The sequence below is a fragment of the Podarcis muralis genome, chromosome 11 (assembly GCF_964188315.1).
Source record: "Podarcis muralis chromosome 11, rPodMur119.hap1.1, whole genome shotgun sequence".
Taxonomy (NCBI): Eukaryota; Metazoa; Chordata; class Lepidosauria; order Squamata; family Lacertidae; genus Podarcis; species Podarcis muralis.
In genome coordinates this window covers 50043250-50066830 of record NC_135665.1, presented here as the reverse complement: position 1 = coordinate 50066830, position 23581 = coordinate 50043250, and the positions used below count along the sequence as shown (strand labels likewise).

At 46.5% G+C, this 23581-nt stretch overlaps 1 protein-coding gene across 2 annotated transcripts; it reads right to left on the bottom strand.

Moving 5' to 3' along the window:
• Window positions 1-28: 28 nt before the first annotated feature.
• Window positions 29-22914, bottom strand: AGXT2 (alanine--glyoxylate aminotransferase 2). Of its 2 annotated transcripts, none has more exons than XM_028748803.2 (14): window positions 22687-22914; window positions 19306-19391; window positions 18543-18727; window positions 15868-15991; window positions 15119-15213; window positions 12872-12965; window positions 12002-12095; window positions 9394-9494; window positions 8423-8515; window positions 7126-7258; window positions 5838-5926; window positions 4844-4993; window positions 3787-3885; window positions 29-1154 (listed from the first exon to the last, which is right to left on the bottom strand). In XM_028748803.2, the coding sequence occupies exons 1-14, from the start codon at window positions 22778-22780 to the stop codon at window positions 1041-1043; spliced, it is 1551 nt and encodes a 516-aa protein (XP_028604636.2). In that variant the 5' UTR covers window positions 22781-22914; the 3' UTR covers window positions 29-1040. The 2 variants fall into 2 exon arrangements, with proteins under 2 accessions (XP_028604636.2, XP_028604637.2); XM_028748804.2 differs by lacking the exon at window positions 22687-22914 and adding an exon at window positions 22159-22612.
• Window positions 22915-23581: the final 667 nt, after the last annotated feature.

Genomic DNA, 23581 nt, shown 5'->3' with positions numbered 1-23581 from the left:
AAAGCCATGTACAGGAAGAAGCAATAAATTATTTTACTGTACACTGCAGTTTATTTTTAGTGCATGCTGTTCAAAGCATTTCCTTGACTCCCCCGTCCTTATACAGTGGTACCTTGAGTTACATACACTTCAGGTTACAGACTCCGCTAACCCAGAAATAGTGCTTCAGGTTAAGAACTTTGCTTCAGGATGAGAACAGAAATCGTGCTCCGACGGCGCAGCAGCAGTGGGAGGCCCCATTAGCTAAAGTGGTGCTTTAGGTTAAGAACAGTTTCAGGTTAAGAACGGACCTCCGGAACGAATTAAGTACTTAACCCGAGGTACCATTGTACACCATTCAGAACTAGGCTAAATTAATAAGACATGTGGAAAAGTGAATTCTGGTCCTGATGTAGCTATTGCAACATGGGGGTGAGTCCCAACCATGCCATTTACAGTTTAAAATTGGCTTCTGCCAGCCTGGTGCACCCCAGAGGTTTTAGACTAGGAACTCCTGCCAGCTGATGGGGGTTCAAAACATCTGGATGGCACCACAGTGGTGACAGCTGTTTTAAAGGGTGTTAAAACCATTGGCTGCCCAGCTTCTGAGCGGGAAGCCACACAGGCACTGCTTGAATCCACAAAATGAATGGGGACCCCAATGGGCAGGTGCCAATTGGATGCCCCCCAGCTGCCTAAAGAAGGGCAGCTGTCACTCACATTCTAGGGACTGGTAGCAGCATTACTATTATTTCATTTCTATACTAAGGTATCTATACAAATATATCTATAAAGCACAGAGAATCTCAAATAAAACCAAAGCAGCTTGACATACGTTTAAGGAAATCGAAAGACCAAAAAAACTGGGTCATCTGACGATTTATACAAACCGTAAATCTCGTTGCTCGGGAGGTTTGCTGCAACTACCAAGGCTTCAGGTGGCACAAGCTGGGGCAGCAAATGGGCTGCTACGGTAAACGCGTCAACCGGTTGCAATTTGCCAGCTGCGGCAGTTCAATCTCAGGGGTGTTTGTTCTTGAGCATGACAGCGAATGGGGTGCTTATTTTGCCTTTGCTGTTCTTTCCCTGTGTCTTGTTAAAGCGGCATGGAAAACGCCCAGGGCGAAGTCTGCGTCTTCCTTAGTGATGCACAGCGGAGGTTTGATTCTAAACGTCTTGGGAAGAGGAAGAAGCCGAAATGAGGGGGGTGGGGGAACCGGAACAGCTCACATTAAATTGGCAGTAAAAAAAGAAATATCTGGATACATACTGTGGTTACTAAATCGGAGTTGCTACAAAAAGGAGTGGGGAGGAAGCCGCTATATACCGTATTTTTTGCTCCATAAGACGCACTTTTTTCCTCCTAAAAAGTAAGGGGAAATGTGAGTGCTTCTTATGGAGCGAATGGCACTGCGCAGAGAGGTAGAGCTGCACAGCGCCCCTTCAGCGAAGCAGGAGGAGGAACAGAGCCCCTTCTGTTCCTCCTCCTACTTCGCTGAAGGGGCGCTGCACAGCTCTCCCTCTCTGCGCAGCGCCTGTCCTGCGAAGCCGGAGGAGGAACAGAAGGGTCTCCTGTTCCTTCTCCAGCTTAGCTGAAGGGGCACTACGCAGTTCTCCCTCTCAGAGAGGGAGAACTGCGCAGTGCCCCTTCAGCAACGCGCCTGTCCTGGCTTCTGCCTTAGCCGTGTGCAGCCTCTTCGGGCAAGGGGAGCCTTCATCCCGCTTCCCTGAAGAGGCTTGGCACGGTTATCCCAGAAGCCAGAACAGCCACACACGGTATCCCAGAAGCCAGAGCCCTCTTGCTGTTCTGGCTTCTGGGATTCAGAGTAATTTTTTCTTGTTTTCCTCCTCCCAAAACTAGGTGCGCCTTATGGTCTGGTGCGTCTTTTGGAGCGAAAAATACGGTAGAAAGCTGGATTCAGTAATAAACAAAATGGCTGAAATCAGGAAACACAGGAGAGAGGGAGCCTAGGGTGTTGCTTTGAACCAAGTCAGATCTAGCCCAGTGCTGCCTACACTGACTGGCAGCAAGCTTCCCAGAGTTTCAGGCGACAATCTTTCCCCACCCCTAGTTGGCAATTGAACCCTTTTGCATGAAAAAAACCATGCCACCTAACTGCTGCCTTTTAAACAATTTATTTTGGGCAGCTGCTACACAGTGCCTCACAAGGGCCTAACTGCAAATTATGTTAATGCTTTGATTGGCAACCGTGCCACTGCAGTTTGGAAAAATAAAATGCCAGGTTGTAGGGATAGTCATCAGCAGCACAGTATGGGGGGGGAGGAGAGGAAATTCAAAGCTTTCTCTCCCCAGCTGCCATCTTATATACACACACACATAATGCATGTCAATTAGCATTGCAGGGAGTGGGGATGCTTTCCTTAGCCCCCTACTGCTAATCCCCACACAGGGGTCATTTTATTTACTAAGACCGTGGGCTTCAATTCCCTCTCTACTGATGCTCTAGCACCATGAATGCTAATCACGTTATTAATGTAGCTTGCAGTTGCCTAATATTTCTAACTTTACCAGTGCACAGCTCTGGGAAATTCTTGCTAAGCAGAGCTGTTAGAGAACTCTGGGCAAAGAGGGGGAAGGGGTGGGCTTGCTAGGGCAATCTGACCTATGGGGAGTTCATATACAGTGGTACCTCAAGTTACAGGTGCTTCAGGTTACAGACGCTTCAGGTTACAGACTCCACTAACCCAGAAATAGTGCCTCGGGTTAAGAACTTTGCTTCAGGATGAGAACAGAAATTGTGCGGCGACAGCAGCAGGAGGCCCCATTAGCTAAAGTGGTACCTCAGGTTAAGACCAGTTTCAGGTTAAGAACGGACCTCCAGAACAAATTAAGTTCTTAACCCGAGGTACCACTGTATCTTCCCAATGCCTTTCTCCACTGCTTCCAGACCTGAAAAAGTCCCAACCCTTTCCCAAAAGCGGATCTTTTGCACTCGGGGAACAGAGAACGCTTTAAACCACAAACCTTAATTGCTGCAGAATAGTGACATTCTCAAGGAGCCACGTTATCTATTCCGAAGTAAAGCCTATTGAATTCAATGGGGCTCACTTCCAGGTTAAATCTGCCTGCCTGCCCTCCTTATGAGCTACCGGGAGCATGGCTTTGATGGAAATCAAAGGCCTTGGTTGGATCCAGTAGGCAGCTCTTAGGTGTTTATTCTGAACACCAAACCACCCCCAAGCAAATGCAGCCATTGAGCAAATCCTGAATCGCCAGCAGTGGCGCCCTTAATTCTGCTTGGCAAAATCAGATCGATGCGCTTCTGCTTTTCAGGCAGGAAGTAACAGGTTCAATCCCTGGGCTTTCCAGTTAGAAAGATCAGGCACCTGGTTCTTGGAAAGGCCTCTGCCTGAGACCCTGGAAAACAGCTTCCAGTCAGACAATACTGGGCTTGATGGACATAGAATCTGCCCTGATATAAGACAGTTTTCCTGAATTTAGGGTTCACAGGTTAAAAAACTAACTAACTCTGACCTGCAAGCATGCAGTTCTTTAGCAACTCCCGTCCCTTCTAAAAAAAATAATAATGATTTTTCCCTCTCCGTGTTTTTGTAGAGTGAAGCACACCTCTATTTTCTACTGGTGTCTGTTTCATTATTTCATGTCTCAGTGCAGAGTTTGTGCTTTCCTGTGAAAGAAAGTCACTCAGCTTTGCATTTCCAGTGGCATTTGCTTTTATCCAACACCTAAGAGAGGCATTGCTGCTACAGCTGCCTCTCTTTATAAACTGAATGTATCTATATATCTTGGATTTATATATATCATATACATATATATAAGAATACCTGGAAAAACATTCCTCCCCGCCCAATCAGCACTCCCATATCTTTGCAATCTTCCATGATTTGGTTTATCTCTTCAACCGGAAGCGGCTGACGAGTCTCCTGTGGAGAAAAAAGTTAGCTTAGTTTTCTTCCACCTCTCCTGGTTCTTTTAACCGAAACTCACAAACAGAAGTGAACTCACATCGATTATGCCATTATTACGTTTAGCCACTAGGTGGCACTGGACTTAAGTTTTAAATCTGGGTGGAGGAAAAGGTTTCCTGTCACTGAGAGAGAACTAAGTTCTGATCTGTCTTCCTGATTTGATTCCTCATTTTAAACCTTTCATGACAGAAGCTGTTAAATTGTCAGCGCCCTAACCCTGACAAGGCCCCGCTCCTGTCAGCAATCGGGCTGCAGCATTCTGCACTGCCTGCGGCTCCCGGATCAAGTGTGAGGGAAGCCCCACATAGAGAGCATCACCGTAATCTAGCTAGCAGCTGTGGAGTGTGGAGGGGCTGTAGATATGGGCAGCGTCTAAAAAAGAGACAAGCTCCTGGCCTGTCTGCACAGGGAGGCACAAGGCTTCAACAGCATAGGAAACTCAACGTAGAGCATGAAACAAGGCATAGAGAGCCAGATATTCCTTGGGCAAAACCAAGGCAAGAAGAGACACAACTAGGTAGCTCAGTTGGCTAGAGTGTGATGTTGATAATGCCAAGATTGCAGGTTTGATCCCTGAATGGGACAGCTAAATATCCCTGCATTGGGACCGGATGATCCTTAGGGTCCCACTCTATGATTCTATGAGTTGCCACATCTCCAACTCACTAATCATTTGTAATGTGCAAACAATAAAAGCTGTGGCCAAATTTCAAGCCCCCGTATCAGTGTCCGCCAACCACAAAGTGCAGCTCTGGCACTGAGAAGGCCCATGCAATTAATTGGAGGGTGATTTTTAGTGGCCTCCATAGTAGGCCTTTAGTGGTGACAGCCCAAGAGCTAAGACGGATCTATACGTCGAGGCTGCTTATAACATGATAGAGACCATTCCAGGCCCGCAAAGTGTCTTCCTGACCTTATTCTTGACCATCTCTATTCCAATCATAAGTCCTTTGCCACGGACATCTCCGACTATTTCAAACTCATCGCGCAGCTTAGCCAGCTTTAACAGGAGGCGAGTCCCCACCTCCTCGCTGTTTTTCTGCAAGCCGTCTTCTGCTATTGCCTGAGAACACAAAAGCCATGCAGGAAATCACCAAATACTCTGAAATACCATTGGCCAGACACTTTTTAGTTCTAAAGAAAGCAACAGCATGTGGAGTTAATCTGATACACCACTACTATGAGTGTAAATAACTGCTGCACAGAACATACGGATAATCCTGTCTTAAATATACCAGGGGGAAATGAGACAAGGACAGGGAGCCTAGACGTTGTTGAATCAAGTGTCCTCCCACAGTTTCCAGAGCATTTTCCCATCGCTTGTTGCAAAAGATCTGATCTGCTTGGGAAGCGAGTTTGTTGCACAAGATATTAACGGCGCTTCCTGAATTTGCCAGAATGTGATTAAATCCCTCCCTAAAACATAGGGGATGCGGGTGGCACTGTGGGTTAAACCACAGAGCCTAGGACTTGCCACTCAGAAGGTCAGCGGTTCGAATCCCCGTGATGGGGTGAGCTCTATTGCTTGGTCCCTGCTCCTGCCAACCTAGCAGTTTGAAAGCACGTCAAAGTGCAAGTAGATAAATAGGTACCATTCCAGCGGGAAGGTAAACAGTGTTTCCATGTGCTGCTCTGGTTTGCCAGAAGCGGCTTAGTCATGCTGGCCACATGACCCGGAAGCTGTACGCCGGCTCCCTCGGCCAATAAAGCGAGATGAGCGCCGCAACCCCAGAGTCGGTCACAACTGGACCTAATGGTCAGGGGTCCCTTTACCTTTACCTAAAACACAGAGACAGTCTGGAAGAACCTAAGGATGGTGGTGTCCTGCAGTGTTAAGATGAAAGACTAATGGCATATATGCTACAGTTCCCCATAGATAAAGATGCAAGTCACAGTCATTTTCTTACATCCAGAACTGCAGATCCAACTGCACAGGCCACAGGATTTCCTCCAAATGTGTTGAAATGTAGGGTTTGAGCCAAGGCTTCTGCAATCTCTGAAAAACAAAGCATGCTAGTATTCATAATTGAAACATTATAGTAAATTATTAAAGGCAGCAGCTGATGCTCTAGAGCAGCCTTTCTCAACCTGTGGGTCCCCAGATGTTGTTGGATTACAGCTCCCATCACCCCTAGCTAGCAAGGACAGAGCTCAAGGATGATGGGAGTTGTAGTCCAGCAACATCTGGGGACCCACAGGTTGAGAACCGCTGCTCTAGAGCAAGGGTTCCCAAACTGTGGTTCATGGACTGAGCTTCATCCAGGTGGTCTGTGGTTGTCATGGACCGGTTGGATGCAGAGGAATGGTGGGAGGAACCAGCTGGGGATCCCAAGGGAAGAAGGCACAGAGCCCGGGAATTAGTGGTCAATGAGTGGCCCGAGGAAGAGGACTGGGAGGTGGTGGTGTCAGAAGCTGAAGAGGCAGCAGGGCTTAGCATGGTGGGGGAGTCTGTGGCAGAGAGAAGTCCAGAATCAGAAGTGAAAGCAGCAGAGGAGGGAGACCAAGAGGCACAGATAAGTCAGACTGGTGAGAAGGTATGGATGTCTCCCCCTCCTGCTATGACAAGCTCCCCTCCCATCTGGTCTTCCAGGACCAGGAGAGGCATGAAAAGGGCAGGGAGAAGTTAGCGTCAAGCAGGCACAGTCTCAGATTGCTTGGGAAAACCACAGAGAGGAGGGGGCTTAGGCAGCTGTGGGGAGGTGGGGACCTTCAGTCTCTGCAACTGCTTCATGGGGGCAAGACCTACCGGTGATGTGTTGCTGTGCTCATTAAGACTTACCCACCCACCCTGGTGCAGATCCTGTTTTTGCTAATAAAGAGTTAAATTCAACTTGCTCAGTGTGATTTACTGCTGTCTCATTCCTGCCAATGGTATGTCTGCATTGAATAATCATGCTGATTTTTTAGTCGTATCTCTATTGCTTTTTTTATTTCTTACATTAAAATGCAACATATAAAATAAAAGCAGCAATAAAATTACAATTAAAAAATCCTCCGGCATATTGCAAAGCACATTACAATTCCTACAACAGGCGGGAAAATGGTTAAGTAGTCCATAAGCACTGAGAATTGGGAACCACTGCCCTAGACAAAGCATAGAAGCAAAGGTCCGTTCTCACCAAACAGCCATGAGAGCCCTGTTAAAACCCCAATTATTCAAGACTTTAACATCTGAAGTATGAAAGTCACTTGCACCTGCTGTACTGACAACGGCTGCCATTGGAAACCCGTTGCCAATTCCCTTTGCCATGGTGACAATGTCAGGAACCACATCGTGTCCTTCAAATCCCCAGAAATGGCTGCCTGTTCGACCAAACCCCGTCTGAACCTTCAAAGAACAAAGAATTCTTTTATTAAAAAAAAAAAAGTTGCTTCGTATGTTTTGGGCTTGTAGTTCACACAATACAGATTTCTTTCACAGATAACATTTCTGTAGAAGAATTGTGTGCACCCAGTGTGTGCGTTGCCACAGGTGATGAGCACACAGTTATTTCGCCATACATACCAGCTTGTAGGAATCCTCTGCAACTGGGTCACATATACTGTGTATGTGCATGCAAGGCTCACATGAAACTGTGTATACCAGGGTGCATGCCGCAAAATTGTCAAAGAGGCTGCTGGATCAAGCCAGTGGCCAGAGAAACTTGCAATGTGGATTTCGGCACAAGGGCACTCTCCTCTCCTGTTGTTTCCAGCGACAGGTATTCCGGAGCATTATTGCCTCCAACTGTGGCGGCTGAGCATAGCCATCATGGCTAAGTAGCCACTGATATTTCTCTCTCTCTCCACAAATTCATCTAATTCTCTTTAAAAGTTATCCAAGCTGGTTGCCATTATTGCATCCTGTGGCAGTGAGTTCTATCAGATGTCAAAGCGATAAACAATTACCTGACATTCAGAAGACATCTGAAGGCAGCCCTGTTCAGGGAAGTTTTTAATATGTGACATTTTTGTGTATTTTTCATCTTTGTTGGAGGCTGCCCAGAGTGGCTGGGGAAACCCAGCCAGATGGGCGGGGTACAAATAATAAATTTTTTTATTATTATTATTATTATTATTATTATTATTATTATTATTATTATTCCATAGTTTAACTATGTGCTGCATGAAGAAGGACTTTCTTTTATCTGCCCTGAATTTTCCAACATTCAGCTTTGTTGGATATCCACAGGTTCTAGTGTTATATGAGAGGGAGAAAAACTTTACTCACTGAGAAGATACCCAGCTTTGTAAAGCTGCCTAATCCGTTTTATCCAACCTTTTTGGGACCAAAGGCTGCATTATTCCAGAGGAAAAGAGTCAGGAACTTTGCTCCCGTATGGGTGGGGCCAGGTTCCCACACGATCACACATCCTTCACTCTCTCATGCACCAAGTTATTTCCCATGGAAATAAAGGAATTCTAGGTAACTCCTATGTCCTTCACAATATGCTTTTTAAAAACAGATGTGTATAAATCTTTGGATAGGGGAAGTTAAGTTCAAAGTACTCACTTCATCTGCGATGCACACACCACCTTTTTCACGCACCAGCTGAAAAGCCTCTTTCAGGAATCCCTTGGGGTACTGAACTGTTCCGTTGACACCCTGCAGGAAGGTGGCAGTCCAAACAAACCATAGTTAAGCTAGGGTTACCAGATGTCCCCGGTATCCCGGGACAGTCCCCGGATTTGCAAATCTGTCCCCGGACAAATTCCGTCCCCAGAATGTCCCCAGATTTGCAAATCTGTCCCCGGGAAACATGGCAGCGGTAGCCTCAGCAGCCCAGAGCCAGCCTGGTAGCACAGTTGGCTCTGGCTGGCTTCAAGAGCTGCTTGCTGCTCGCTGCCATGGCGCCTGCCATTTTTCCTTGCCGGAACTTCCAGCGAGGAAAAATGGCGGGCGCCATGGCAGCGAGCAGCTCCTGAAGCCAGCCAGAGCCAACTGTGCTACCAGGCTGACTCTGGGCTGCTGAGACTGCCACTGCCGAAAGGGAACCGAGGATGTCCGGCAGTACAGATCTCCTGCCCCCTTCCCCCTTTGTTTTGACTGATCGGAGGAGGCTCGGAGGTTGCGGGTGGGCAGCCGTTGCCCAGTTTTTTAAAAACTCTGCGCAGTTATGTTTCACAGGGTGTGAAAGAAAGGCTTTGCACCTTTATACAATATGCATGTGTGCTTGGGCCCAGGGTCTTTTGCCTCATTCAGAAATGAAATGAAATGAAATATCCCCGGATTCATTGAAAAAAACCTGGTAACCATAAATTAAGCAAGGCTGTTAGGTTTGGATATAAGAAACCATAGACAAAACAAGCCTTGGTTTGTCAGCCAACTACAAACCATCTTGGTTTGCTGGCAGAAAACAAACATGGTTACTCTGCTGGGCTGGGTTTGCCCATTACAAAACACCTTGGGATAAACAAACCATGGCTTATGTGCAAACCAATCCACTGACCTTGCATGCTATTACTACAAAGGGAATCACTTACTTGAATTGGCTCAGCAATAAATCCAGCTATGGCCTTTGGAACACAAGTCGTGAGAGTGTCTTTGAGCTGCTCAATATACTGGTCTTTTGCATGGCAAGTGCCTGTATCGAGAGGATGGGGAGGGAGAACAAACCATTCACATGCAATAGAGGCCAAGGGTGGCTTCTAATGCTGCTTTTATAAAAATAAACCATCCACCATGCATTTTAAAAGGTAAAGGTACCCCTGACCATTAGGTCCAGTCACGGACGACTCTGGGGTTGCGGCGCTCATCTTGCTCTATAGGCCGAGGGAGCCGGCGTTTGTCCTCAAACAGCTTCCGGGTCTTGTGGCCAGCATGACTAAGCCGCTTCTGGTGAACCAGAGCAGCACACAGAAACACTGTTTACCTTCCCGCCAGAGCAGTACCTATTTATCTACTTGCACTTTGACGTGCTTTCGAACTGCTAGGTTGGCAGGAGCAGGGACCGAACAACGGGAGCTCACCCCGTCGCGGGGATTCAAACCGCCAACCTTCTGATCAGCAAGCCCTAGGCTCTGTGGTTTAGTCCACAGCGCCACCCACGTCCCTGCCATGCATTTTGGTAACATCTAAATAACCTATGTTGGTCCAACCACCCGCATCTAATTGCCCATACTCTAGAGGCTGGCAGAATTAATGTAATCTGAATACAAAGACACATATGTCGTCCATTTTCCCTTCTGTTTCCAATTTTCAGCTCTAGCAGCAGAGTCCTATGCCTGCCTGCTCAGAAGTAAATCCCATTGAGATGAATAGAGATTACCCACAGGACTGCAGCTAAAACAAGTGGGGCAAAAGCTAGAGCTGTTCTTACTCCTAGAGGAAATATACTGCACATAAATCAGCTTGTTTCCAAATCTAATTAGCCATTTGATATATGACCTATCCATAATTTGCAGTAGCAAACTCAGACTGTGTACACACATACCTGGAAGGAAGTCCCATTTCACGGGTCCCATTTGCACCTTTTAAAAGCACAACTGGAATTGGATCGGGGGAGTTTGGCCACCATCCACGTTTGCCAACTGTTCACACTTAATCCCAGTCCACCAGCACCCCTTTATCCTCAGGGCAGCTCTCCAAAGTGCCCAATTCTCAGCATGAAACACTTAGCAAAGAGCAGCAGCTTTAAAGGAATTATGATGGAGAGCTTGATGCTGTAAATTTCAACTTGCCCTGCCCCCAGAATGCCCCCTTTGGAGGGGACTTGTGGTGGCTGAGCTGGCCTAGAGAGTTACACTGGCACATCCCCGCAAAGATGGGGTGAGGGAGTTGTGTTGCAGTAGCTGTGGCTCAGCTTCAGCCCAAGACCCACCCATTCCAAACTCACTTATCCCAGCGGCTCTCAGGTCTGGATTTCACTGTCAATACAATCATATCTTGGGACGCGGGTGGCGCTGTGAGTTAAACCACAGAGCCTAGGACTTGCCGATCAGAAGGTCAGCGGTTCAAATCCCCGTGATGGGGTGAGCTCCCATTGCTCCCCTGCTCCTGCCAACCTAGCAGTTCATTTTTTTTTAATTGATTTTAATTCGTTTTGCTACATCAAACATTAAAACAAACGAAAGAAACATACATAACACATACACAAAAAAAAGAGATATATAAAAAAGAGAAATAATAATAAAGAAAAAAAAGAAAAAACATCTCCTAACATAAGATACCAACAAATTAGGTTACATTTACTAAATAACACACAACACTAATTGGCTTCCCTTCATCTCGGTTTCAGAATATATTATATGATTTTTTATCTGCAGTTTCTTTTCCTCAAAAAACTCTTTACATCACAAGTGTTATGTCACACCTACTGTGATTTTTAGATTTTTTACCTCTGTTTCCATGTATGTCATAAATTTATTCCATTCTTTGTTAAACTTTATGTCTTTTTGATTTCTTATTTTCTGTGTCATTTTTGCCAATTCTAAATAATCAAATAGTTTGGATTGCCACTCGTTTATAGTTGGGATTTTTGATGTCTTCCAATTCTGCGCTATTAGAGTTCTAGCAGCCACTGTCGCGTACTGAAAGAGTGTTTGATCTTCCTTTTTGATTTCCTCTCCAATTATCCCCAGCAAAAAGGCTTCGGGTTTTTTTATAAAGGTATATTTAAAGATCCAACCTAGCAGTTCAAAAGCAAGTCAAAGTGCAAGTAGATAAATAGGTACCACTCTGGCGGGAAGGTAAACAGTGTTTCCGTGCGCTGCTCTGGTTCACCAGAAGCGGCTTAGTCATGCTGGCCACATGACCCGGAAGCTGTATGCCGGCTCGCTCGGCCAGTAAAGCGAGATGAGCGCCACAACCCCAGAGTCATCTGCGACTGGACCTAATGGTCAGGGGTCCCTTTACCTTTACCATCATATCTGAGAGAGATACTTTACATGCAGGAGGTGCGAAGTTCAATCTACACCCACAGTTAAAAGGATATTTGCCTTGCAAAACTGCTGTCAGAACTAATGGTCTGGCTGTGCATGAGAGGGTTGCAGATGTCCATCTGCCTTAGGCATATCCAGTTTACTGCACCGAACCACCATGGTGTCATTCTCTTTCACCTCTGAAAATCAAGGCCTCTCTCATTGAAACAACCTGCAGAACAGGTGCATTTTCGAATGGTTTGCACCGGAGAATCTCGACAATGGCTTCCCCCCCAGGGACCACGAAAAACGTCAGGCAGCATTGTCTGAAAAGCACAACAGAGATATAGGTGTTGCAACGGGATTAACTGGCTATGTCAGGATTTTATGCTATTTTTCACATTTTGATCTGAGATATGCACTCATCACAATGCTGGTACAGCCTAATTTCATAGATACAAAACATTTTGGCCGCCACCAGCAGAAAGCTCACTCTTCATGAAAAAGTGATCAAAAGGTACCTGTATTTATAACCAACCCAGCTGTATTGCCTTTTATTGAAAATTGAGCAAATTTCTCATTGTGCATTTTGTAAAACTTGCAGCAACTCAGAAGACTGCACATTGCTATACTATACCTACAGAATGTAGGTCTGATTAAAAAAAGGGAGACGAGGTATAATTCTCTTCTCTGTTACCAGAGTGAAAACACTGTATTAAAGTGTCTAGTATTCTATTTATTTTTATTATTTTATTATTTATTGCCTTCCACACACACACACACACACACACACACCTCTCAAGGCAATGTACAAGACACAATAAAGCAGCTAAAAGACAGTGAAAAACAACACAGAAAGGAGCAGATATCTTAAAATAAAAATACAACGTAGAGGCTTATGGCAGAGAAACTCTTCTGCAGACCGCATTAATTCACTGGATGCCTAAAGGATAAACAGCCTCGTCCTGGGCTATTTGTGGCCTTATATGTCAGTGCCAATTCTTTGAGCTTGGCCCGTAGCAGATTGGCAGCCTCTGGACCAACTTGAAGAGTAAGATGTTTGTTGTGCAAGAAATGAGGAGGGAAGCAGCAAGAACCTCACCTTTTGGCAGCCAAGCCCATTGGCAACTCCGTGTTTGTAACATCCAATAGATGACAAGCCCATTGTGTAAGCGCTGCTCCCGTGGTAGCCTCCTCTGTAGAAAAAAACCAACACAACCACTTTCAAGCCCTTCTGCTTAATCTCCCTGCGACCGTCTTTACAAATCAGAAAGAAACTAGAATAATTAAAAGAAAGGCAAGCTTCTGAACTGCACAGAAACCGTCTTCAGCAACCAGTACTCAGAGATAACAACCCTTCTGGCTTCTCAGTGGTTTGTCTTTACCAAACTGATCTGAAGTTGATGGATGTTAAATACACAAAATTGCTAAGTTTGCACTAGCAACTAGCAAGCACCAGCAAGCATAAATTTGCATTGCAAAATGTTGCCTATTGCGCTTGGAATCATCTATAGAGAAAGTGGATGAAGGAAAGTTTTTTCTCCATCCCTCATTAACACTAGAACTTGGGGACATCCAATGAACCTGAATGTTGGAAGATTATATACTTCTGTACACAGAACATAAATTATGGAATGAGATGCCACAAGAGGCAGCACTGGCCACCAACCTGGATGACTTGAAATGAGGATTAGGAAGATTCATACAGGAAATGGCTATAAGTGTCTACTAACCATGGTGGAGGGGACACGGTTGGCGCTGTGGGTTAAACCACAGAGCCTAGGGCTTGCCGATCAGAAGGTCGGTGGTTCGAATCCCCACGACGGGGTGAGCTCCCATTGCTTGGTCCCTGCTCCTGCCAACCTAGCACTTCGAAAGCACATCAAAGTACAAGTAGATAAATAGGTACCGCTCTGGCAGGAAGGTAAACGGCATTTCCGTGTGCTGCTCTGGTTTGCCAGAAACAGATTAGTCATGCTAGCCACATGACCCGGAAGCTAAACGCCGGCTCCCTCGGCTAATAAAGCGAGATGAGCACCGCAACCCCAGAGTCGGTCATGACTGGACCTAATGGTCAGGGGTCCCTTTACCCCTTAACCACGGTGGATATGTTTTTCCTCCATCATTTGAGGCAGTATGTTTCTGAAATACAGCTGCTCGAAACACCAAGAGGAGGGAATGTTCTTGCACTCAAGTTTTGCTTACAGGCATTTAGTTGGCCACTGTGAAAACAGGATGCTGGACAAGATGGGCCACTGGCCTAACCCAGTAGTGCTTTTCTTATGTTTTTAATTAGCACCAACCTGGGCATTTAACATCTTTTTATCTTGATTTTCTTACTTTGAACACCGGTGGTTCAGGAAGAGTTCCATGCAACTCAAGAGCTCACACTCAAGAGTTTCAAAACATGTTTTGGCCAAGTAAGAGATCACTTCACCTGCTCCACGCTTCATGCTGAACTTAGAGGGACTCTGATCAGTTCAGGGTTTGTGCTAGTTCAGCAGCCTTTGGCATCTTGAATGGGTGCAAGACCCTCTTCTTTCACTTCTGTATGAATCTCGCTATTCCAAGGCATGCCAGAAGAAAGCATGAATTTTCAGTAAATTAGAAGAATCCTAAACATTAGGTCCCATTTAGAGGGCCATTCTGGGCTGTTGACCAGTAATCTGTTTTAAAAAGGAATTGTCAGCCAGTAACACAACACACTCTAGAAAAAATACAGTGGTACCTTGGCTTAAGTACTTAATTCGTTCCAGAGGTCCGTACTTAACCTGAAACTGTTCTTAACCTGAAGCACCACTTTAGCTAATGGGGCCTCCCGCTGCTGCCGCACCGCCGGAGCACGATTTCTGTTCTTATCCTGAAGCAAAGTTCTTAACCTGAAGCACTATTTCTGGGTTAGTGGAGTCTGTAACCTGAAGCGTATGTAACCTGAAGCGTATGTAACCCGAGGTACCACTGTAGATGAAGATACATGATCAAACAGTACTTTGTTTCAGGGGAATTAAAGATTAAATTGCAGCAGAAGAGGGCAGATAGGAACATCTGGACATAAATATCTCCAACCTAGTTATGGAACAAGGGAAATCTGCTCACCCCTATATGGAACATAAAAGCAGATCACAACATACCCAGATATCTAGAATGTTGATGTGTGTTTTAATATGTTTTTATTTTATTGCTGATTTTAATTTTTTAATGTCTTGAATTGTTGCCTTTAACTGTTTTTACCAATAATTTTATTGTTTTATTCTTTGTGTAAATCACTTTGAGGTTTCCTTACAACCAAGCAGTGCATGGATTTTATGAAATAAAAACAAGTAACTAATATACAAGGTGCGATAGCTACCTCAATCCAATGATGTCAGAGTTGCGTGTAAAAACCCTTGCCATTAACATGGCGAGGTCGTTGGCTTCCGAACCACTGTTGGTTAGGAAAATCACCTAGAACAAAGATATTCATCAGAATGAAGATTTAGGGAGAAGAGAAGCAAAGTTAAGTGTAAATCTATTCTGATGCACAGTTAACAATCTGGCAGAGTACAAACACCATGGATTGTATTCAATGCAGCTTTAAGTACTTCATTCCAGGAGGAAAATGGCTTCTACTTGCACAATGGGACTTTCCTGCACCACTCCCTCTGTGTGCTGCCTGAATCTGTTCTGGGGTTTCCCTCAAACCTCTGGAGTAGATTTGGGAATTGTCTGTGGTGCATGCAGGGGCAGGAGGGGTAGGAAAACCCCCTGTGCATTTGGAAGTCATCTGTTCTTGCAATTATTTAGTTAAATACCACCCAAGGGTTATAATTCCACTATTTCAGGCATAGGTAAACTCGGCCCTCCAGATGTTTTTGGCCTACAACTCCCATGATCCCTAGCTAGCAGGACCAGTGGTCCGGGATGATGGGAATTGTAGTCCCAAAAACACCCAGAGGGCCGAGCTTGCCTATGCCTGCACTATATCTTCTGAAATACATATATTTTCATGGGGGGGGGGGGGAATATGGATTTGCATCCCTGACTGACCCTCCTAGCTCAGAGCATCACTGTAACCCACACATTTCGAACTGAATTTTCTCACTGTACAACTCAGCATACCTTTAAGGGAGCTGGAAGCAACGAGGCCAGTTTCTCTCCATATTCCTGGATTGCTGCGTGCGCATAGAGGCTGCTTGTGTGCCACAAGCGACCAAGCTGTTTCTGGGCAGCTGCTGTTACCTTTCTGGGAGTGTTTGGGAAAAAATGTGATTATTTAACTCTTTGATCCAATTTGTTTTGATCCAAACCACCACCCCCTTTAATAGCAAACTTAGTTTAGTTTCATGCTGTTAAATTAGGTTAGCAATCTGTATTGCTTTCTATATGTTGCACAGACTATTTTCTGAATTTATTGTGATTGTTATTATTTGTTAATATGTTAGTTAATAATATTATGTTTGTTTGTTTTTTAATTGACATTTCTTCCTTGGGTATGTTAGCAGCTACTTTAGGCAAAAGATGCTTAAATTCGGTTTCTCTAGCTTTCTGAGACTGGTTGGAATATTGCTGAGCCTTAAGCTTGTTTTGAATTGATGTTTTGTGCTTCTGTTATTGCTACATTACTGTTACTGTGCTCTGTAATTTTTTTTCATAGGGTCATGTTTATGCGTAAACTGTTTTGAGGTCACTTGGGATGAGAAAAGTGATACATTACAGTAAGTAAGTAATGAAATAAAGTGGATATGGCATTGCACCAAAATATTAGTTGGCTACAGTTTAGCCCAATAAACAGATACATAAGCAACATGTTGCTGCAAAGTCACAGAGCTCATCTGTTGTAGCATAACTACAGAATCTAGTCTTTGAAACTGTTGCTGTTATGCCCTTTTATAAACAACCCAGGAAACACTGTGCAATACAGAAACTTAAAAAATGCAATACCAACAAACAGTAGCATCATATTGAGCTGAAATATTTCATGGACAAGAGTTTGCTTCATCAGATGCATAAAGCTTGCTTCTGAGATGGTAAAGCAATCTGGAAGGGTACTGTATGTGCAGCTGTAACTTCCAGCTTGCGTTGCTGATGGAGAACTTGGCAAGAGTTCCATTGTTTTGGATGAGCTGAACAGGCTTTGCGACTCCATGCTTTTGGAAATAGAACCTCACAGCAGTGGCATTGCTTTTTGCAATCGATCGTCATTGGTCAGGATGACCTCTTCGTTGTGGCTCAGGGGGATGCTGGGTTTGGGTAAGCTGTGATCCACAAAGGTCTCGCAATGAGAAGAGTTACTGGAAACAGAGGGCACCATCCCAGGGAGACTCAACAAACCTGCTGTACCTGGAACTGGTTGAAGAAAGTGCAGCTGAATGGGACACAGCTGTGGGCAGCCTGAGGAAGTACCTGCCCATAAAAAGCAAGTCTAGAGTGACAACTGGGGTGATGCCCTCTGTTTCCAGCAACTCTTCTCATTGCGAAACCTTTGTGGACCACAGCTTACCCAAACCCAGCATCACCCTGAGCCACAACAAAGAGGTCATCCTAGGAAGTAATGTGACGATCGATTGCAAAAGCAGTGCCACTGCCGTGAGGTTCTATTTCCAAAAGTATGGAGCCGCGAAGCCTGTTAAGCTCATCCAAAACAATGGAACTCTTGCCAAGTTCTCCATCAGCAACGCAAGCTGGGAGCACTCAGGAAGTTACAGATGCACATACAGCACCCTGCCAGATTGCTTTGCCATCTCAGAACCCAGCGATAAGGTGGAGTTACAGCTAAAGCTTGCTTCTGGCTAGATATAGGTAGGATTGCACTGCAAACTTTTGGTCCTCCAGCTGTTGCTGGATGACAATTCCCATAATTCCTGGCCATACTTGGTAGGAGTGATGGGAGTTACAGTTATATAGTTTGGTAAGAGCTGTTTGACAGTGGAACTGACTCCCTTGGAGGCTCTTAAGGTTGGATGGGCGTCTGTCATGGGTGCTTTAGTTGAGATTCCTGCATTGCAGGGGGTTGACCTAGATGACCCTTGGTGTGCCTTCCAACTCTACAGTTCTATGATTTTAACACCTGCAGTGCCAAAGGTCCCCGACCCCTGATCCACACGCATGTAAAAGGAGAAAAACTACCAACAGTGGGGCCAAACGGCCATGAAATGCAAGAAGTGTCACCTGAGACAATTCTGTGTAATGCATAACACACCCAAGAGCTGTAACAGGTGATAAGCAGCAAGGATCACCTGTCAGTTTTCATGGAAGAGCTTCAAGCTGATTAGCATGAACAAAGGTGCCTTTCGAAAGGCAACATTTACATGGCACCACTAAACAAGAATTACTCAGTACACCTCTGTGACATCACAGTAGGTAAGCCAATGGTAACAAGAGCAGTTGTGACATCTCTACCTGCCCAGATTCACTGTGGCACCCAAGCAAATTCCCAGCTTGCCTGCAGATGACACTCAGGGCTCATTCATGCTAATTTTCCTCTGCGCTTTCTAGGCACAAATCTGTGCTTTTCTGGTCCATGCCCCGCATGAAAGCCCACTCTTTAATGCTCATGTCCATCTGCGGAAAACCTGAATTGCTGTTTGTTCCGATTCAGCATTCAAGAGCAGGTTTCCATTGGGAAAGCGGAAGGGAGGGGGAAGTGCTCAAACATGGACTGGGAAAGTGCTTACCTGTGCTTAGAAAGTGTGGGGCAAAAGTTAAGTGTGGATAAGCCCTTGTTAGCCATGGTCTGTAACCATGCTAGTGGAATTTTGCAGATTATTAGACAGTGGGATTAACCACATACTTACGGGTGGCAGTGACCAACACTAACAGTGGCAATTCCAGCAAAGAGATCAAGGTACCGACGTCCTTCCAAGTCGAACACCCACTGCATATGCCCCTGATGGATAAGCAGTGGCTTCTTGTAGTAAGTGAGCAAGGAAGGGGACACATTCTGCTTGCGGATCTTCAGCATCTGCTCATAGGGATAGGACTGCAAGCAGGATGCACAAAAAGGCATTTGTAGATTTATTTCCATTGTAGAGAACTGACCCCTACCATAATCAGTTGAGTAAACAGCTTGTATCAACATAGTACAGCTTTGAAATAAATAGATAGATAGATAGATGATAGATAGATAGATAGAGATATAGATAGATAGATAGATAGATAGATAGATAGATAGATAGATAGATAGTTTCATATGTTCCTTAGTAACACTAAATGGATGCCCATTTCAAAGTTTTTTGCTTGGTTTACTAAATACAAGCAAAATAAACATGCTAGGGCATCAAGACAAATTTCCAATGCAAACTGAATTTTCCAGTTTGAAACTTCCCAGAAAGCTCACATCACTGGCTGCACATCTATGTACACCTATATGGGAATGTAAGCCCCTTTGAACTCAGTGGGTCTTGTTTCTAAATAGGCACAAATAAGATTGTACAGTTAGCCTGCATTAAGCATATTCTGCCTGTGCATTGTGCACAGAACCTTGCTGAGAACTAGCACACAGCAAAGCCCTCCAAACCCTATCCACCCACAAACAGGACTAGCAACTCACACACTTACCTCATATTTTTCTGGTAAAAAGCCACAAGGAGGCATTTTTGATTGCAGGCGGCAAGAGTTTTGCAGCTTCTGTTGCCTGTATACCTCTAATTTAAAAATGCAAATCGTTAGGATTATCCACACATATCAGTGTAACCCTCTGAAGTGCAATTTAATTTTATTCCAGAGTCATGTGACAAGCAGCTTTAACATTTTTCCTGCTGAGATACTGTGAAGCAGGCTTGGCAATGGCTGGCCTAAAGTCACGGTAAGTGTTACACTTGAGCAAGGAATGGAACCAAAGTCCAAAGTGTAATACCCCACCCACTGTACCACACTGGCATCAGAAACCATTCTTCTAGCACAGACTTCCCCTGTCTACAGATGTTATTAGACTCCCTCTCCCATCAGCCCCTGCCAGCATGGCCAATGCTCAAGGAGGATGGGATGTGGCAGGCCAAAAACATCTGAAGGGAACAAGGCTGGGTGTGATGGCCTGGGATTTGGACTCGGAGGTTGAACCTGAGGAATCCCAGCCTGCACAGGGTTCCCCGCCTCCAGAACCAACTGAGCCGGGGCTAGGGCTTGAGCCTGAAGGGTCCTCACCTGTGCTGGATCCTCAGGTGCAGGCACCAGCTGAATCTGCTCTGGCTCCTGAGGTGATGGAGGACCCATTGCCTGCAGGTGCTCCACTCTCAGCCCCTGGGTCCAGTAACCCTCCAGCCTCTCCTGAGCTGCAGAGGCTCAAGACAGAGAGGCAGAGGGAACTAAGTTCCCGCAGGAGGAGTGCTTGCCTCCAGGCCAGGAGAGGTGAGTCACCTGTGGACTGGGGCCGCCCTATGCCTCGGGGCAGATAAAAGCCAGCCAGCCCCAGTCCCAAGTTGTGGGAGCAACGTTGTTGGTAGCCAGTTCCTGTCTGCACCATCTCCTGACCTCACCCAACTCCCTGCCTTGGACCCAGCTTCAGCTTTGATGGACAGTCTCAATACTGCTCCCTTGACCTTGGACTGGACTCGGACCTCGCCTCACGGAAACCCACGGGACCAGCACACTGGGGAAGCCTGTTCTAACACAAATCAATGTGGACCAGAATGACCCTGTGCACACAGTGCTCTTGGCCTCAAGTGGAACGAATCCTCTAAGGTGGCCCTAAAATTGCTTCTTTCCCTTCTTGCAGCAGACCAGGGTGGGCTTAGAAAAGCAGGTGCAGTTTGTATGCTTGGAGTGTTGTCAGGGGATGAGATGTACATTAGATATGTGGAGAAGCAGCTCCTGCAAATTTTACAAATATGCACATTATAAAAATGCCACCTCTTTGGGCAGTGGACAAGTTAGGTAATTTTAAGCTCTGGACTGAAAGGTTTTAGATGGCAATGTGAATTCTTTAATTCAGAGTTTGTGCCGCTCAGGCATGCAAGTTCTGCGCATCATCCACACGCCATCTTCCTTATCAAAATGCTGCCCCATTTTATTTCCCCATTTAATTCTGATCTGTTGTTTTCATGGAAAGTCAAAATGTAAAAAAGAAAGTGAAACTCTGGGGTGTATTATTATTATTATTATTTACAACCCGCCCATCTGGCTAGGTATCCTCGGCCACTCTGGGAGGCTTACAGCACTTTAAAAAATGGTAAAGCATCAAACATTAAAAACCTCCCTAAACAGGGCTGCCTTCAGATGTCTTCTAAAAGTCAGACAGTTGCTTATTGCCTTGACATCTGGTGGGAGGGCGTTCCACAGCGTGGGTGCCACTATAGAGAAGGCTCTCTGCCTGGTTCCCTGTAACCTCACTTCTTGCAATGAAGGAACCGCCAGAAGGCTCTTGGAGCTGGACCTCCTAGTGCTTCAGAGAAGCAGGAGTTCTGAAGCCCCCCCAAATCACACTGGTCCAACTACCACACTCCTGCCATTGCCCTGCCCCCAACACCTGGTATTGAAGGGGTGAACATGGAGGTTTCAACCAGCCATCATACCTACTAGCTTTGGTTGATAGGTATATATACAGTCATACCTCGGGTTGAATGTGCTTCAGGTTGAGCGCTTTCGGGTTGCGCTCTGCGGCAACCTGGAAGTAACAGAGCGCATTACTTCCGGGTTTCGCTGCTCATGCATGAGCAGATGCTCAAAATGACATCACGCGCATGCGCAGAAGCGTCGAAATGCGACCCACACGCGCGCAGACGCGCCGTTGCGTCTTACGTTCCATTCAGGATGCGAACGGGGCTCTGGAACGGATCCCGTTCGCATCCCAAGGTGCCACTGTATATGCATCCTCCATGAACTGTAATGTTGAATTCAGTTGGGATAGCTCAGTCAGCAGAGCATGGAACTTAATCTCAAAGTCATGGGTTTAAGCCCCAGGTTGGGCAAAACATTCCCCTGTTGCAGTGGGTTGGACTGGAGGATCCTCGTGGTCCCATCCATGCCTACAGTTCCATGATTCAACAATGCACATTCACTTGAGAGTAAAGCAGGCCAGATGCAAAAGAAGACAGGGCTTCTGCACCTTTTAATAAGTTGTGAAGAAGAGGGAATTTCAGCACCTGCTGAAAATGCTTCTTCTACAAGGCTGTTAAAGGCAAGCGAGTTCCGTCTGCTTGTGCATCTGCCCCCCCCCCCAAAACACCTGGGGGCATGTCTCACTCAATATATACCGAGCATTTATATACCGCTTAATATTTCAAAAAAAATCTCTAAGCGGTTCCACAATACAGCCACGTTTTCACTGCCCAGTAAACGCGCTTAGGCTTTAGCCGCATTTAAGGCAGCGGGCCCTCAGTCTCTCCTGCGGCAGCGAGTCCCGCAGATTAACCGGCTCTGCCAGCGCGCGGAAAAGCGCGTCCTCCTTACCGCCGGCTCCAAACCTCCTCCTACCTGTCGGCTTCGGCAGCCACCTTCGCTAGCGGGGCCGCGTGGGTGCAAATCGCCCTGCCGGCAGGAGGCTCCCTTGGCCGGTACGCGTTGAAGGGGAGAGGAGAGGTGTGTCTGTAGGTGCGGCGTTTCGAGTCCGCGGTAACAAAAGCCACGCTCTCTGGGGGGCTGAGGCGCTTCCAGTCGCTCATCCCCTTCCCAGACGACGCCAAAGAGCGGGTCTGGAGAGCGACCTCCGCGCGCTTGTCTGAGAGGGAAAGAAGGGCGCCTTCGCATGGTGGGGCGAATCGTCAAAACCACTTTCCGCTGTGTAAACCCTTCACCTCCGCCTCGCAAAGGATGGCTACTCGGAGGGAGCGCGCTCTGCACGCCCTCAGAGGCGCGCTCTTGCTTCCCCCCCCCGAGGAACGAGAAAAGCTCCTGGGCTGAGGCGCGAGCAAAGCTCCGCTCTCCGGCTGTGCCAGAGGGCGCCGTTCCCACCCACCCCCGCAGCCCCTCCGGCCTTTCCCGCTCCCCGACACCGCCCCTTACCTCCCCCCGCCGCGCCGGGCCTGTTTCCCGCCCAGAGCCAGGCCAGGCGGGGCTTCTGGCCCAGGAGCGGCCCTCGGAGCCGAGCCGCGACCATCCTCTCTCTCTCTCTCGCTCGCTCCGAAACAGCAGGCCGCGGAGGGCGAGGTGGACTTTAAGGTCCGCGCGCGCCACCAATGGCAGCCGAGCAGCGGCCGCCGCCCCCCGCTGGAAGGGGTGGCTTGAGGCCGCGGTCAAGTGGGTGCTGCCCCCGGAGCCCGGCCTTCCCTCAGGAAAGCCTGGCTTTGAGAAGTCCAGGATTAACTGAGGAGGAACTTCGCACTGAGGGCGTGGGCCTGCGTAAACTTCTCTGAGCACGTGCAGAGTGTTAACCCCCCAAGGCTTGCTTGTTAAAGGTTGACCTGCAAATCTTTCCCCTCTCATTCATTCCAAGTGCGTGTGAGAAACAGTTTGGAAGGCAAGGCAGAAATGAGTAAGCCAAGAGTTGACTGGGAGCAAAGGACCTGGGGGTAATGGGATTCCTCTTTGGCTTTACTTATGCTTCATCTGTATGTTTGTTAATGTTGCAGCTGCAGCCCACTTGAAAGCAGGACATGACCTGGTATTGGGTCCCAATGCACTGGCTGAAGGCCAATGCATTACAGATTTCCTGTTTATTGAGCATTGATCCAAATTGGGTTGCACAAAGCTTGCACGGAGGTTAGACTATGTCCGCTCTTTATTGAGCATTTGTTCTGGTTTGTTTGTGAGGAGCGTTCTTCCTGGCGAATCATTAATTCAATCCACACTTTTCCATGCATTTCCCCATCACCCTAACCAAAAAAACCTGAGGTTGTTTTTTTAAAAAGTTGATTACTTGTGTTACAGCAGCAACTGAGGACTTTCAACCAGTTTGATT

Excerpts from the sequence above, each read along its gene's own strand:
- AGXT2 (XM_028748803.2), bottom strand. The coding sequence starts at position 22,780 with ATGGTCGCGGCTCGGCTCCGAGGGCCGCTCCTGGGCCAGAAGCCCCGC. Across the intron at positions 8,516-9,393 it reads TTATTGCTGAGCCAATTCAA|GGTGTCAACGGAACAGTTCA; the intron begins GTAAGTGATTCC and ends ACCTTCCTGCAG. Across the intron at positions 3,886-4,843 it reads TAGAGATGGTCAAGAATAAG|GAGACTCGTCAGCCGCTTCC; the intron begins GTCAGGAAGACA and ends TTTTCTCCACAG.